The sequence below is a fragment of the Chiloscyllium plagiosum genome, unplaced genomic scaffold (genome assembly GCF_037043375.1).
Source record: "Chiloscyllium plagiosum isolate Xiang-an unplaced genomic scaffold, Cpla_swu_hap1 HiC_scaffold_6, whole genome shotgun sequence".
Lineage (NCBI taxonomy): Eukaryota > Metazoa > Chordata > Chondrichthyes > Orectolobiformes > Hemiscylliidae > Chiloscyllium > Chiloscyllium plagiosum.
In genome coordinates this window covers 31,292,676-31,309,631 of record NW_028270144.1, presented here as the reverse complement: position 1 = coordinate 31,309,631, position 16,956 = coordinate 31,292,676, and the positions used below count along the sequence as shown (strand labels likewise).

General features: G+C 37.7%; 1 protein-coding gene across 14 annotated transcripts in view; it reads left to right on the top strand.

Moving 5' to 3' along the window:
* The window catches only part of mycbp2 (MYC binding protein 2), a 256,550-nt gene that overhangs the window by 97,801 nt on the left and 141,793 nt on the right, over window positions 1-16,956 (top strand). For 11 of the 14 annotated variants that reach the window (XM_087987970.1, XM_087987967.1, XM_087987963.1 and 8 more), the window contains exons 13-18: window positions 4,207-4,371; window positions 4,483-4,641; window positions 8,752-8,956; window positions 11,590-11,735; window positions 12,454-12,558; window positions 15,077-15,184. In XM_087987970.1, coding sequence (XP_087844096.1) covers window positions 4,207-4,371; window positions 4,483-4,641; window positions 8,752-8,956; window positions 11,590-11,735; window positions 12,454-12,558; window positions 15,077-15,184 — 888 coding nt within the window. The remainder of the gene's footprint in view (window positions 1-4,206; window positions 4,372-4,482; window positions 4,642-8,751; window positions 8,957-11,589; window positions 11,736-12,453; window positions 12,559-15,076; window positions 15,185-16,956) is intronic. The other 3 variants (XM_087987958.1, XM_087987962.1, XM_087987960.1) reach the window with 3 other exon arrangements.

The following is a 16,956-nucleotide window of genomic DNA, read 5'->3' as shown; positions in this document are numbered from 1 at the left end:
TGTGCAAACCCCACACTGTCAGTCGCCTGAGGTGGGAATTGAACCCGGGTCTCTCGCGCTGAGAGGCACCGTGCTGCCCATTAATCTGCTCAACCTCTCCTCATAGCTAGCACCCTCCATACCAGACAACATCCTGGTGAACCTCCTCTGCAAAGCATCCACATCCTTTTGGTAATGTGGTGACCAGCACTGTACATGGTATTCCAAACATAGCCGAACCAAAGTCTTATACAACTGTAACATGACCTGTCAACTCATGTACTCAATACCCCGTCCGATGAAGGAAAGCATACCGTATGCCGCCTTGACCACTGTACTTACCTGTGTTGCCACATTTAGGGAACAATGGACCCGAACACTTAGATCTCTCTGTGCATCAACTTTCCACACAACATTTCTAGTTACTATTTTGTTTATTCTTGAATTGGATCTTTCAAAATGCATCATCTGGCATTTGTCTGGATTAGACTCCATCTGCCCAACTCTCCAATCTATCTATATTCTGCTATATTCTCTGACAGTCCCCTTCACTATCTGGTACTCCACCAATCTTGGTGTCATCCACAAACTTGCTTGAAGCAACCTGCACCTTCCTCCAAATCACGTATGTATATCACAAACAGTGGTCCCTGCACGGATCCCTATGAAACACCAGTGGTCGCAGGTCTCCGTTTTGAGAAGCACTCTTCTACTACTGTCCCACCAGTTCTCTCTCCATTTACCTCGAACACCCTGGAGTCCATGCAACTTCACTTTCTCCATCAGTCTACCATGGGGAACCTTATCAAACCCCTTACTAAGTCCATGTAAATAACATCTACACCCCTTCCCTCATCAATCAACTTTGTCACCTCCTCAAAGAATTTAATTAGGTTTGTAAGACATGACCTTGCCTGCACAAAACCATGCTGCCTGTCACATGCACTATCACATTCTTCCAAATGGGTATATAATCCTATCCCTCGGTGTATTCTCCAGTAGCTTCCCTACCACCGATATCAGGCTCGCAGATGTGTAATTACCTGGATTATCCTTGCTAACCTTTTTAAACAAGGGGTCAACATTAGCAATTCTCCAGTCCTCTGGGACCTCTCCCATGTTCAAAGATGCTGCAAAGATATCTGTTAAAGCCCCAGCTATTTCCTGTCTCGCTTCCCTCAGTAATCTGGAATAGATCCCATCCAGACCTGAGGTCTTGTCCACCTTACTGCCTTTTAGAATACCCAACATTTCCTCCCTCCTTATGCTGACTTGACATAGAATAATCAAAGATCTATCCCTAACCTCAACATCTGCCATGTCCCTCTCCTCTGTGAATACACATGCAAAGTACTCATTAAGTATCTCACCCATTTTCTCTGACTGCACGCGTACCTTGTCTCCTTTGTCCTTGAGTGGGCCAAACCTTTCCCTAGTTACCCTCTTGGTCCTTATATATGAATAAAAGGCTTTGGGGCTGTCTTTAACACTGCTCACTAAGGATATCTTATGGCCCCTTTTAGCCCTCTTAATTCCTCGTTTCAGATTGGTCCTAGATTCCCAATATTCTTCCAAAGCTTCATCTGTTTTCAGTTGCCTAGACCTTACATATGCATCCTTTTTCCTCTTCGCCAGTCTCAATTTCACCATGCTTCCCTAATCTTTCCCTCATACCTATCCCTAATTTTCACAGGAACATATCTCTCCTGAACTCTAATCAACCTGTCTTTTAAAAGTGTCCCACATATTGAATGTGCATTTCCCTTCAAACAGCTGCTTCCAATCTACATTCCCCAGCTCCTGCCGAGTTTTGGTATAGTTGGCCTTCCCCCAATTTAACACTCTTCCTTTAGGACTACTCTTGTCTTTGTCCATGAGTATTGTAAAACTTATGGAATTGTGATCACTATCCCAAAGTAATCCCCTACTGAAACTTCCACCACCTGGTCGGGCTTATTTTCAGTATGGCCCCTTCCCGAGTTGGGCTACTTACTTACTGCTCTAAAAAAACCCTCCTGGATGCTCCTTACAAATTCTGCTCCATCCAGACCTCTAATGCTAACTGAATCCCAGTCAATATTGGGAAAATTAAAATCTTCCATCACCACCACCCTGTTGCTCCTGCATCTTTTTGTAATCTCTGTACATATTTGTATCTCTATCTCACGAGGCCTGTAGTACAATCCCAACATTGTTACCGCACCCTTCCTATTTCTGAGCTCTGCCCATATTGCCACACTGCTTGAATCTTCTGTAGTGCCCTCCTTCAACCCAGCTGTGATATCCTCTTTGACCAGTAATGCAACTCCTCCACCCCTTTTACCTCCCCCTCTATCCTGCCTGAAGCGTTGATATCCTGGGATATTTAGTTGCCAATCATGCCCTTCCCTCAACCAAGTCTCAGTAATAGCAATAAAGTCATACTCCCAGGTACTAATAATCCAAGCACAAAGTTCATCTTCCTTACATGCTATACTTGAATTAAAACAAATGCACCTCAGACCACCAGTCCCTCTGCATTCATCATCTGTTCCCTGCCTACTCTTACCTTTAGTCATGCTGACTTCATTATCTAAATCCTTACGGGCTTTAGTTACTACCTCATTCCTGTCCACAAACCACCTCATTTGGTTCCCATTCCCCTGTCACTTTAGTTTAAACCCTCCCCAACAGCATTAGCAAAAGCACTCCCAAGGACGTGGGTTCCAGTCCAGCCCAGGTGTGGACCATCCAATTTGTAATAGTCCTACCTCCACCAGAACTGGCCCTAATGTCCCAAAAATCTGAACCCTCCCTCCTGTACTATCTCTCAAGCCACGCATTCATCCTGATTATTCTACCATTCCTACTCTGACTAGCACGTGGCACTGGTAGCAATCCTGAGATTACTACCTCTGAGATCCTACTTTTTAACTTGCTTCCTAACTCCTTAAATTTTGCTTGAAGGACCTCATCCCGTTTTTTACCGATATCATTGGTGCCTACATGCACCACGACAACTGGCTGTTCACCCTCCCCCTTGAGAATTTTCTGCCGTCAATTTGAGACATCCCTGACCCGTCCACCTGGGAGGCAATGTACCATTCGGGAGTTTCATTTTCAAACACAGAAACGTGTATCTACTCCCCTTACAATTGAATCCCCTATGACTACAGCCCTTCTAGTCTTTTTCCTGCCCTGCTGAACAGCAGAGCCAGCCATGGTTCCATGAACTTGACTACTACTGCCTTTTCCTGGTGAGCTTACTCAACCAACAGTATCCAAAAAGGCATACCTGTTTTGGAGGGAGATGACCACAGTGGACACCTGCACTGCCTTCCTGCTCTTTCTCTGCCCTTTGGTCACCCATTCCCTTTCTCCCTCAGCAATCTTAATCTGTGGTGTGACCAATTCACTAAACGTGCTATCCACGACCCCCTCAGCAACTTGTATGCTCCAAAGTGAATCCATCCGCAGCTCTAGAGCCGTCATGCAGTCGAACAAGAGCTACAACTGGACACACTTGCACGTGAAGGAGCCAGGGACATCAGCTGTGTCTCTGAGCTTCCATATTGAGCAACAGGAGCATAACGCAGGTCTGCGATCTCCTGCATTTTTAATCTTAAGATTTATCTAAGTTGAGACTAAAGTTACAAAAAAGGAAAGAAAAGTCTTTTTACCAATCACACGATAAAATTTTAAAAAACAGAAAATCCTTATTTTCTCAAAACACCGCAGTCCTTTTTTGGTTGGTTAGAGGAGGAGGGTGGCAAATGGGAGACATACAGGTGTCTTGAAGAGGGAGGAAGTTTGTCCAATCTACACTGTCATCCGGAAGAGACGGGAAAATAGGAAACAGATGATAGGCACAACTTTTAAAGCTAATGATTTAAAATGTCCTTTTTGGAGGGTAATATCTTCCATTTGTCAGTGATAGGTTGAAATATCCATGTTCTGACAACCATATTCTTTTCATTAGTTTGTCATTTGATGTTGGCTTATAAACTGATATATGAATGGTTAACCATGGGGAGGGCATGCTCAGATAATTGTAACATTTTCATGCAGTTGTCGTCCCTGGAGAATGCCTAGACATTTAAGATTTAGAAATAAAATGAGTGCAAAGCATAATCCATATTTGAGGAGTTAATTATCTCTGTAATTGTTTTCCTTTTCAAATAAAATGAATCATTAATGTGTAATATAGTTGGTGTGTAGCTATTGACCTCTATTCTACTTTCATTGTAGCTAAAAGCAGACGCCAACCAAAACCTTATAAGCCAAAGAAAATGATCAAAATGGAAAGTAAAACAGCAGTCTATACAGCATGTAACAATGGGAGTAGTGCTATCACCACAAAGGAGGGAGAACTGTACATGTTCGGCAAAGATGCTGTTTACTGTGACAACTCAGGTTAGTAATCGAAAATGGCCTTGCATAAGGTTTGTGTATTCTCTGTGCATAACCATTCTTCTATAGTCTATAATTGGGTTAAGTATGTGTTCTTAAACTTCTTATAAATAGGTCTTGTGACCGAGTTGAAGGGTCACTTTGTGACGCAAGTTGCCATGGGTAAAGCTCATGCCTGTGTATTGACTAAGAATGGAGAAGTTTGGACATTTGGTGTGAACAATAAAGGACAGTGTGGACGGGAAACTGGTGCACTCTGTCAAGGTGGGAAAGGTAAGCAGTGTCTCTTTAGAAGTAGATGTTATTTTTATCGGATATACAACAAACCTTTTATTAACTGGCAACTATGGGATTAGGAGTGTGTTAGATGATCAAATATTCCTGTTGATTGAAAGGTTCATGTAAGGTAAAAACACACACTAAATAATAGAAACATAATGCAAATGATATACCCATCACTATTATGCATTATTTACAGCATGAGTCATGCAACTTTGCTTTCAATAAAACTTAATGGCAGAGACCGTTCTCACTCGCACTTTCAACTGACTCCTCTGTTATCATGGAGATTGTATTAATACAGTAAACTTCCAGTATTTGAGGTATACAATTTTTGCCACTTTTATCGCAAGTACTGGTTCATAAGGTGCCAGTTAAAACAAAGTTTGCTGTAGTTTCTGCGTTTGTTGTTGGGACCATTCCTTGCTAGATTTTTTTTCCCGAAGTGTATTTCCTTTGAATTGGCTTTCACTCTTGCCAGGAACATGAAAAAATCTATTACCTTTTAAAACCATGAAGGAATCTAAAGAACTTTTCAATATATGAGAAGGACAGGACTTAATATTTTGAGTGGTATCAATTGCATTGTCTTTGAAAGGAGAGAATTTTCAATTCACTTGTCTGTAGATCAATTCTACTTTCTATTTACACTTGTGATTGCACTGGTAGTTTAGAGTTTTACCAATCAGGGAAATGATTGATGTGTCAAGTAGGTCTGTTGATTCGCATTGATGGTAGTGCTTTGGAATGGGCTAGATGCATGCAAGCAATATCAGTATTTGAAAAATTAAATCAGGCAGGGTCGCAATGCATTTGCGATTTGCATTGATTTTTACAGGACTGTTGTCTCCTGATTTGACTCATTTCAGTCATAAACATGTGAAATAGGAGTAGAAGTAGACCATCCAACCCTAAAGTCTGCTTTACTAAGCAATTAAATCGTGGTTGATCTTTGAGTTTGGAATTCTGTATTGACGCCTACCCTGATAACCTTAGATTAAAGGAAAAACAGCTGTCTTTTGACTAAAAAAATGTCATCCCTCGCTCTCTTAAACTGTATTGGAAAAAAAGACCTGTCTAACCTATCGTCTTAATACAACCTACTACTTCAAGTGACAATCCAATAATTGTCTTCTGAATGGCCTCCAAAGCATTTGCATCATTCCTTACATGAGCACACCAAAACTGCACATAGTATTCAAGATGTGTTCGTGCGTAGCTGAACATCTTTATTCCTCTTTGTTCAAAATTATAAACTGGCTAATGGGATATTGTCCTTTATTATTTACCTGAACTGCATGCTAGTCTTTTGTGACTCATGCACGAGAACACCCCTGAATTCTGTAATCGTGTCAATTTTAATTAATATTCTACTCATTCATTCTTCTAGCCAAAGTGAGTGACTTCACTTTTTCTCACATTATGTTACCATTTGCCAGATATTTGTTGATTCACTGTGTATTTCTTTCTGCAAACTTTTTATTTCCTCTTGCTAATGTAATTTGCTATCTTTGTGTCATCTGCTACCACGCCTTCGCTCCCATCGGAGTCATTTATATGAATTGCAAAAGTTGAGGCTGCAGCACACATCCTTGCACGGCACCACTCATTTCACCCTGTCAATCAGACAAAGACTTTTATGCTTTGGTTGTTTTCGGTCACTTGTCCAATCTTCAATCTGTGCTAACATGTTGCTTCTTATGTATTGAATTTGCATTTACCACAATAATCTTTATGGAGTGAAATGCCTTCTGGAAATCCAAGTTCAGTATATCTGCTGCCCCAACTGCCAAAAATGTCCATGTCATGTGTTACTACTTCAAAAAGTTAAATAAATTGGTTAAGCATGGTTCCCTTTCATTACACCATTCTGACCTTTCACAACTGCGATGTTTTTCCCAAGTGTGCAGCTGTATTCTCTTTAATGATCATTTCTAACACTTCCTATGGCAGACCTCAAGCTTGTAATTTTCTGCTTTCTGTCTCCCTGCCTACTTGACTGAAAGGGTTATATTTGCTGTTTTTTTGAAAACAAGCATCAAGGTATCTATGACCTCATCAGCTACCTCTCTTAAGAACCTATGATGAAGCTCATCTGTACCCAGAGGCTTGTCAGCTCACAGTTCCATCAGTTTGTTTAGTATCACTTCGCTACCACTTCTAAATTCACTAAGTTCCCCTCTCCTTTTCATCTCCTATTTACATCTGTTACTGAAACTTTTTGTATTGTTTATAGTGAAGGCAAAAGCAAAGTATTTATTTTATCCACCATTTCCTCATGATCTAATGTGTTATGACACAGTGATGAACCCTTCTGTTAATTAAACCAAAAACCCAGAAAAGCTCACCTTGTCTCATAATCTGTTAAAATGAGTGACAGAACTCCCAAATTCCACTATCTAAAGAAAATAACATCAATTTATTTTTTAACTCTAAAAGTGAACATTAAATGACAACTATTCACAACTCTAAGCCCCCATTTCTCTTAACTGCTTATTATCTGCCTCCAGCTCTACAACAATATGCTGTACCAATAAGACATTTATTAAAATTACATTAACCTAATTTCAAAACCCCACAGCCACCGTTGGCTCTTCCAGCTGCTGAATTCCCTGGGTGGTCTTCTTTCTTTTTACCACAAGTGTGTTTCATATGAAAAGGTACCTTTTTAATAAGGAATGTTTCTTAACTTCTTGGATCTTTGTTGATGGCAGTTGCTCTCTGTCCAATTTTCAAATTGCCTACATTTTTATTTTCTCAACATCGGATCATCTCATTGGTTCGTTATTGGCAAACAATAAATTCAAAATCAATTGGATTTTAGTATCCTGCGAGGCATAATTTAAACTGGTTAAGTGCAGATTGTTGTCAAAACAGCAACCAAAACTCAGATATCCATTTCATGGCCAAATATTTTCAATTATCCAGTACATTCTGGGACTGCTATCTAGTCATATCACAAAAGCATGTCAGCTCTCAGTTTAGAACAGCATTCCCTCTCTCTTAAAGGTACAGTACACATTAACGTCATAACAAATGTTAGCTTCGATTCTTGCTGTCTTGAGGATCGGCACACTATTTACTGTTAACCTTTATAAGTACTTATGGAAATTCTTGCTATCTGTTTTTATATTTCCTCTCAAGCTGTAATCTCTTCATCCTGATTAATTTTCTGGTCAATGTGTGCTCTGCTTATATCCTGACCAATCATCTTACCTACCACTCATCTTTGCAGTTATTTTTTCCTTGATATTGATGCTTTCCTTACTGACTTAACCACAGGTGGTGAGTCCTCCTTTTATCATTTTTCTTCATAGTGGGCATACATTTGTTGTGAATGTTCTGAAGTATTCCTTTGTATGTCTGTCACTGCATCTGTTTTCTAGGAGATAGATTAATAATGTCCCTTGCTATTACCTGCAAGGTAATGTTTTTTGTTTTAACAAATAATGTAATTGTGACCAGGAATACTTCAAATTGATAGTACTGTTATGAGTTTTCTACAATGTAAGAAGAGTTAGTGCTTAAGGTTGGAACACTGTTTACGTTTTTTGAGTCCAGTACCAGCTTTGATATAAGGCAATATAAATTACATCAAAGGCAAATCTTCAATGCTGTTTGAACTGATGGATTTCAATTGGGTATATCAGTTATTCATTTAGCCATTGACTAAGACACCCAACTAGCTGACTGAGCTCTTGTCTTAATGTTCATTAAGTCAAAACCATTGGTCTTCAAAACAGAAATCCTCTTCAGTTGGATAGTATGCTGAAATGGTTGAGTGAATCTTTCAATGCTTATCATGGGAGAGGCACCAAGAATCTCAAGTATTCACTGCTATGACATTTGGGAGCAATTGTCTTTGTGTTTGTCTCGAAGTGTTGCAAATTATACATCTTGTCAGAGGGGAAATGACCGCTCTCTGGGATATGTTGACACATGGATCTTTCTGATGCTGACAACAAAGGAAAATTGGAAATCATTGTAATTAATTTAATTTTGTGGGCAGCCGTATCATTTGCCAATTAAAATTAATGGATATTACATAAATGGTAGGACTCATTTAGGCAGGCTGATTTTGAATTGTGTTTATTCTTTGAATAGGTTTCAATGTGGAAAACATGGCAACAGCAATGGATGAAGATTTAGAAGAGGAGCTGGATGATAAAGATGAAAAATCCATTATGTGCCCTCCTGGAATGCATAAATGGAAGCTGGACCAGTGCATGGTTTGCACTGTGTGTGGAGACTGCACAGGTTATGGAGCCAGTTGTGTCAGCAGTGGGCGACCAGACAGAGTTCCTGGAGGGTGGGTTCACAATGCTCCATTGTTTCCTTTTGAACCAGTACATGTATGTTAAAGTAAAATGAATACTTAAAGTACAACAGAGTTAGTAAATATAATCCATAACAAAAGCAAAATATAATGGATCCTGAAAACATAGAAAATTAGGCAGCATTGGTGGAGGGGGAAAGGTAGTTTGACATTTTAGTCATGATCCTTTTCCATAACTTGATCTGCAATTGAGGTAGTTTAATTATGTGGATGTTTAAGATGAAGTGATTTTTTTTTAAGTGCCTGAAACTTCTTTTCAAACTATTGATTAACTTCGGAATTAACTGTAAACAAGGTAAATTTTCAGATCATTGTTTTTGGTCCATTGATCATTAATCCTATTAACTGTTATCAATTGTCTTGTTTCTTATGTGATTATGGATAAATCTTGCTTGATAGATGTGAACCCGTGTATCTATTTGATATTGTCAGTAGTGGTCGCCTCTGAAATTCTCTTGCCTTTGCACTTTTGGGTGCAAATGTACATCATGATTATTCAAATGCCAAACCAGATATTTGTTTATTTTGTTAGGGGGAGTAAGGAAAGGAAAGGAGAAAAGTACACCAACTTTTCTATTTAAAAGTAGTATCTTTTCTGCCATTTTGTCCACTGATATTTCTCTTAATTTCTAAAATTTTGAACCATGGGGTCTGTGCTTTATCTTCACTCTAAAGCAGAAGTATATTGGATTCGAAGCATTAGCTTTGTATCTGTCTCAAAGGTGCTGCTAGATCTACCGAATTTCTTCCTTTTCTATTTATTTCAAATTTCGGCATCTGCAATACTTGGCTTTATTTGAGTCCTTCATTTCTCAGAGTTGACAGTGGCTTCCTTGTCACATTTGTCTAAGAACTTTTTAAATATAATTAATGCAGCTTTCATTTAACATTGTGTTTTCATAGTCACTGACATCGCATATATTGGAATAATTGACGATTATGCAAAAAATCCTCATTTGAAATCACACACTCTTCTGAAGGAATAGATAGTCATTCTCAAGATACTCTCTAAGAGAGTTATCTTTTTGTCTGACTTTTTTAGGAATATCGGGAAACTCGTCTGATCAGCGCAACTATTAGCAGGTGTAGATGTGCTTGAGTAAGGACTTCAGTTCTCTGTGGGCCCCCAAGTGAAAGTTTAGACTTAATTTTTTCGATTAAATACAGGCCATCCTAAAAAGCTTCATAGACACGAGCTAGATTTAAATTCAACCTCACATGGTGTTGGTGATTGAAGGAGTCAGAAATGACACGACCATTAGCACTCTTGAAGTTTGCTGTCAGTAAAGTAATTTTGCCATAAGAATGGGTATGATCATTTGTGAATGTAAGTAAGTCAAACCTCTAACCTTTACGGGTGGCTCAGTGGGTAGCACTGCTGCCTCACAGCACCTGGGTTCGATTCTGGCCTGTCTGTGTGGAGTTTGCACATTTTCCCTGTGTCTGCGTGGGTTTCCTCCGGGTGCTCTGGTTTCCTGCCACAATTCAAAGATGTGCAGGTCAGGTGAATAGGTCATGCTAAATTGCCCACAGTGTTAGGTGTGTTTGTCAGGAGTAAATATAGGGTAGGGGAATGGGTTTGGGTGGGTTTCTCTTTGGAGGGGTGGTGTGGACTGGTTGGGCTGAAGGGCTGTTTCCACACTGTAGAGAATCTAATCTAATCTTTGTGCTCAACGTTTTGCTCAGGCTTCGAGTTCTGTAGTGTAATTTTAACTTAATGGAAAATAAAATAATTATTCATTAGTTTTTGATGGCTGCTCAACATTTAGTTAATTGGTTCGAGGAGTTTAGTTTTTAATTTGTATTGCCTTGCCTGAATTCTTTGCTACTGTATTCAAAGAACTAAATTTGTTTTATAGCAAGCTGTTCTATACAAATCAGAATGGTGCATGATCATCTGATAAACGTGGTTATGGACAATGCCTCCAGGTGGATGTTTTTCTTACTGGTTACCTGGTTAGAGGTGGTCTTCATTTAATGCTCAAGCAAGATTATTGCTCAATCTTTTCTCTGAGCAGAATGCACTTGTGTTATGCATTCACCACAATAAAACACTGCTGCTCAGTTTGTGAAACATTTGCTTTTCTTGTTTTCTTTGCAAAATTAAAAGTTGGCAATTAACATGATTTATTCAGGTTCCAGTTCTGGAGAAGTTCAAATCAATTACATAATCAGTTAAACAAATGCCAAATAATGCAGTGCTGAAATTCTGAAACAAATGTAGTTCTTCAGTTCTGAAGAAGAGTGAAATCAGACTCAAATTATTAACTCTGTTTCTTCTTCCACAGATGCTGTCAGACTTGAAGAGTTTCTGCGGCATTCTCTATTTGTTGCACCACCCATGATCATATTTTAGTTTAATACTGCTTATTGGCTCAGATTTCACTGCTGTGTATTTATTTCCATGTTAGTGACTGCTGTATTTTTTTTTTTTGCTGTTGTATCTTCAGTTCATGAGAGGTCATCTTACATGTGAAGTAGGTGTTACATCTGTTAATTTGTACCTGAGGATAAATGTCAAATGAATAGGTAACTCTGTTAATGGGTTGTAATGAATGTCAAGGACATTGTTTTTATTAAGATATTTTTACCATGATCTGTTTTAGGCTCTGTGGATGTGGGTCTGGTGAGTCTGGTTGCGCTCTATGCGGTTGCTGTAAGGCCTGTGCCCGAGAACTTGATGGACAAGAGGCAAGACAGAGGGGAATTCTTGATGCTGTTAAAGAGATGATCCCCTTAGATCTACTTTTAGGTGAGTTTTATTTTGAAACATAAATCAGCTTTTCTGACGTTTACTGTCACCTGGTATCTTAACACTTTATTCTTAGACACAATATCGAGAGGTACAATAAAATATCTAGGGATTTTTTTCTCACTATTACTTCTATTCCCCTTCCCTCCTGAATGATGTTATTATAATTGTCTCTCTTAAGTGCATACCTACTTGGCTTTTAATTAATTTGAAGTTTCTACTTTGATATGTAGACAAACACATTAACAAGAGCTGTCAGTATTAACTGCACTTTCACTTCATTCCCTGAGTTTTGTCTAGATATTCGGGGTCCTAATATTTGAAAACCATTTCATCTTGTAGCATTCCTGTATAATGCTTTATGTCAGCATATTATGTATGAGAGTCGATTAGAAGGGCTGAATAACAGATTTCAGCACCTATTATCCTATAATTGACAGCTCTACACAGTGCAGTAAATATTATATTGAACTGTTAGAGAATTGACGAATGTTACTTTTAAAATGCAGAAGAAAACTTTCACTAAAACCCACATCTATGTAAAATTAATTAATAAGTGACCGTCAATAAGAAATAGCTGCGAATAGCCTCTCAAATAAATAGGGGTTTGGGAATTTGTCTTATTGTTATAGATTATAATGAAAGCTAGAAAAATGGAAGAATGATTAAAGAGTGTCACACTTTTTTGTTTTAATCAAACAAATTATGATTTCTTTAGCAGGACCTGTCCCACCAGGTGTTAATATAGAAGAACATATTCAACTAAGACAAGAAGAGAAAAGACAACGGTTGAGTAGAAGGCACAGACTAGAAGAAGTGAGAGGTATGTTTTTTTGTAAAGACTTAAATGACAGCTAGTATCCATCCAAAGTGTTTGTTCCAGCACAAACTTAAAAAAAAAACTTCTTTATATACATTAAGTATTCTGCATTATTGTTGATTCTTTATTAATCTTGAATAAGATTTGAAGGGTCATGCTGAGCCATGTAAAAGACGACAACTGATGGCTGTAGTACATTTTTTAGTTATAAAGCTGTGCACCTTTATCTGATTAAGAAGTTGTGTGTAATCTTAATTAATAGTGTCCTGGTTACAATATGTAGTACACTTCAATTGATCTAAAGAAGTATTCCCTGACAAAGATATTGCATCATAGCCACCACAGCTTGCATGTATATATTGCCTTTAACTTAAATTAGCCCAAGAACTCACTGGATCTGTTATCAATCAAAATTTAGGTCCATTTTCCACAGAGGTAATGACAGGTAATCAAAAGCTTGGATGAAGATGTCATTTTATGATGAGTTTTGAAGGAGAGAAGGACAGGAAATGTTTCAAGTGAACAAATGAAGAGCTTTAACAAAGTGTTTTTTAAAAAAGGTTGTTAGTTAAGGGCTTATCTCCTACCTTGTGATTTCATGAGCTGAGTTGCTTGAGCAGAGGTTAACATACATAATTGTTGTTAGTCCATCCTGCATCCTTGCTGTTATTGATTGTGGGCAAGTGCAGCAGCTATTGCTAACTCTATTACTTTAAAGCTGAGAGCTTACTTGACAGGGCATGACTGCTCCACTCAACCACTGAGATATGAATAGACTTGAATTCTAACCCAATTCGGATTTGAAAGAAAGCTTAGTTTCTTTATGTAATTCCTTATCATTGTTTATCACCTCAAAAGTGTTTCATGTACAGTTAATTACATTAAAATACAGGTATTGTTATCCTGGTAAATATAACAGCTGTTCGAAGCTTAGAATGGTCCCACAAACGATTGGGAGATTAGTAACTATTTTTGGTTCTGATGGAGAAATGAATATTTGTAAGATCATAGAATTTCCTGCTACTTTTTAAATAGTGTCACAGGATCTTTTATGTCTCTAAATTGTAGGAATAGGCGGAAGAAGCCTCAATTCAACATCTCATCTAAAGATTAGATCTTGGAAAATTGTGCAATACTGAAGGAATGTTCTGGGTTGCAATGCTCATTTATCAAGTAATAGAATTTATTTGCCCTTTTGGTTTTATTTTTACTTCAGTTGTCAGCTAAGGTAGTGTTGAAACTTTTAGATGTAAGAAACATAAAAATTAACTCTCTTTGTCTTAAAATAGTGCAAAATGCTATAACTTTATTACCTTGTAAAATGTTACAAGCATATTTTCCAAGACTCTAATTGCTACTTGAGATGTACAATGTCTTTTATTGAGAACATGTTTAGATGAAGGCATGCTCCAAATACAGTCATTTCTGCTATAATGCATGCTTCCTCAACCCAAATTGGGTTTAACGTGATTGAAGAATTTACTCCGTTGTTTGTAGAACAAACTTTCCTTAACTGTATTAGCTATAATGCAATTCTGGCCCCATTAATTTAAATGGCACGACTGTTGTGCAATTTTCTTATAATGCAAGATCGCACAAAAACTGAACTATCGCGTTATATCAGAATCAACTGTACAGCTAAATTGAGTTGCAACATGAAAAAGAAGTAATGATTTATTTGAGGTACCATTCTCAAAAAGATGGTGATCTTCTTTGACTCAGTTTTAAAACATTTTGAGACCATGTGCTACAACTAGATTTCCTAAATCACTAAGTGCTCTTAACTTCTTGCTTCGAGGGATATCATATATTATTAGAGCAGCGTGTTGTGATAGAGTAGTTTGCTTGGTTGCAGTTTCAAAGCAGCAGCATGATAATCATAGTACAAAGACTTGGTTGTGCATGTATCTATTACTTTGCTAAACAAGGTGTGCACAACTACATTTTTCTCTAAGTGGTTCAATAAATTTATGGATAAGCATATTTGTAGTTTTTTTTATTATTTATGCACGGCATGTGCAGCTGCTTGGCAGGGGTAGTGTTTATTGCATATCACTAGTGGTCTTGAAGAAGGTGCTGGGGAGCTGCCTCCTTGAATTGTTGCAGTCCCTGTGTTGTCAGTAGACCCACAATGTTGTTGGAGAGGGAGTTCCAAGGTTTTGACCTAGTGACACCAAAAGAATGATGATGAGAAATAAAATGACTGAATTCAAATACACAGATTTATAATTGAGACTTGTTCAGATTTTAAGTTGCACAGTCATTGGTTAAGCAACGCCTTGCAATTGGTTTAAAATTTATCATGTTAATGATTTGTTAACGCTCTACCATTTGTTGACACTTTTTCTTTATTTTTTGGTTATCTGCTATCTACAATGTAGTCTCTTTTTTTTTCTCTTAAAGCCTCAAATTCAGTGGATGCCATTCTCTTTTGATATTATAGATAAGCGTTTTCTTTTTGTTTTTAACAATTATTTCATTTGTGAGCTTTCCTATGCATGTGCAAGTTATTTCTCCTCAGGCCCCATTGTATTTCCTGGTCCCATTTATTTGAACCATCGAGAACAGGCCATAGCCAGACTAAGACCCCTTCCATCAAAGCTAAAGCATAAACGGGACAAGCATAAAGGTATTTGGTCATCCTTCCTTACTGGCTGGAAGACTACAACCTATCCTGCCATTCATATTCTTCTATCAGCTGAGTCTCTGTCTAATGTGGACAACTGTACAAAATTGATTTTGCTTTTGTGTTTTGATGTTGAGTAAGCCGAGGAGAAAATAAATCTTTTCTGGCTTAAGATTGTTTAGGTTGAATACAAACGTTGTTTGGTTGCTTTTGTTTGTACAAGAAAGAATGCTTCTTGCTGCTTTGAAGTTTCTATTTTCTTCGTTTTATCTCGAATTTGTGTAAATACATTATGAAGAATGGAGATCCTTTTTGGAGAAAGGGAAATAAATTTTTGCTAAAATGTGAATTATATTTACGGATTATTTTACAGTGCGTTATTACATTGTATTTAGGCTTTGTGTATTCTTTCTTGAGTTGGAGGAAAAAACCTGCGAGTTGATATGTTTTGATAATTGCTACTAATCTTTTCCTGTCACAAATGTCTCATTGTTAATGGTTTCCTGTATTGCATTTGTACCTTTTTCACGCAAGCTTCATTTAACAAATAATGGTGAGATGTGCCGTTTAGCGTAGCTCATGGTCTACAATTGGTGACTTGTAAGTTTGGAGCCTCACTGAAAATTCAGTTGCCTACTTCCCTTAGCTGATTTGCTTCTGAGTTGGGAGATTTCTTGGGTTACAAAAAAAAAATAGATCATTGAATTATTAAAGTAATTTGGCCTGATTTCTACTTTGATTAGGGAAGCACTGTGATGCAGTAGTTATTTCATGATGAGAATGCTCCTGTGAATTGCTGCTTTTTGTATGATGTAAAAATCTCTCATTTAATCTCTTCTGATTTGGACAAAGGAAGGTCTAATATTTGGAAGAGATATAATTGCTGCATTCATTTTGTTTTTACTGTCAAGGATTAAATATGTGAAATTTCTTGTACCTGAACTCTGCTCAGTCTGTTTGATTCATTTAAATTTCCACTTGAAAACAAATCCACAAAATTCATCAGTATATGTTGATCTTTGATCTCATTACTCAAATATTGGACCAACTTGGGTACAAATGTGTATTGAGTTCTAGCTCAAGGAACCTTTTTTAATTTTTCGGGTTAATCTTTCGAATTAAATGTACTGTTTGTGATGGGATTGTCACCAAACTTCCTTTAGTGTTGGCACTAATATACCTTTTTGATTGTACTTGCAGCTTTAATTGCATGTCAGCTTTAACATTGCATGTTGCTTTTAAATAAACAGTCTCAACTTGTTCCCATCAGTACAGTGTCTAGTGACTACCCATACTTTGTATTCATATGTGGCAGTTCAGTTAGGAACTAGGAAGGATAATCATGTTGTTTGTCTTAGCACAGTTGGAAGACTGATTTGTGCACACTTACTTGCTGAAATCTTAGTGGCAGTGCTTTATTTTCTGATCTTAATTATTTTTCTTTTAAAGTTCTCATTTCCAAATGGTTCATAAGTTTGAGTAAACAGGATTCTGTCAGTTGGTAGTAATCATATAGCCATATCACACAGACTGTTCTTTATTTTGATTTACATTATTAACAGCTTATGCGTTAAAATTTTATACCCTCACAGTTTGCTTTTCTAGAGAAAGTGATTTTCATTCATGCAATTGGAAATAAATCCGATCATACGTTATTCCAGTCAACGTTAGAAGTACAGCTCTGAGCTCCTCTTGCAAACCACCAGTTAGCGTCCACATGTACAAGATGTTAAGATCTCTCAAAAAGTAGTGAACACTTTGGTAGTTTAACAATT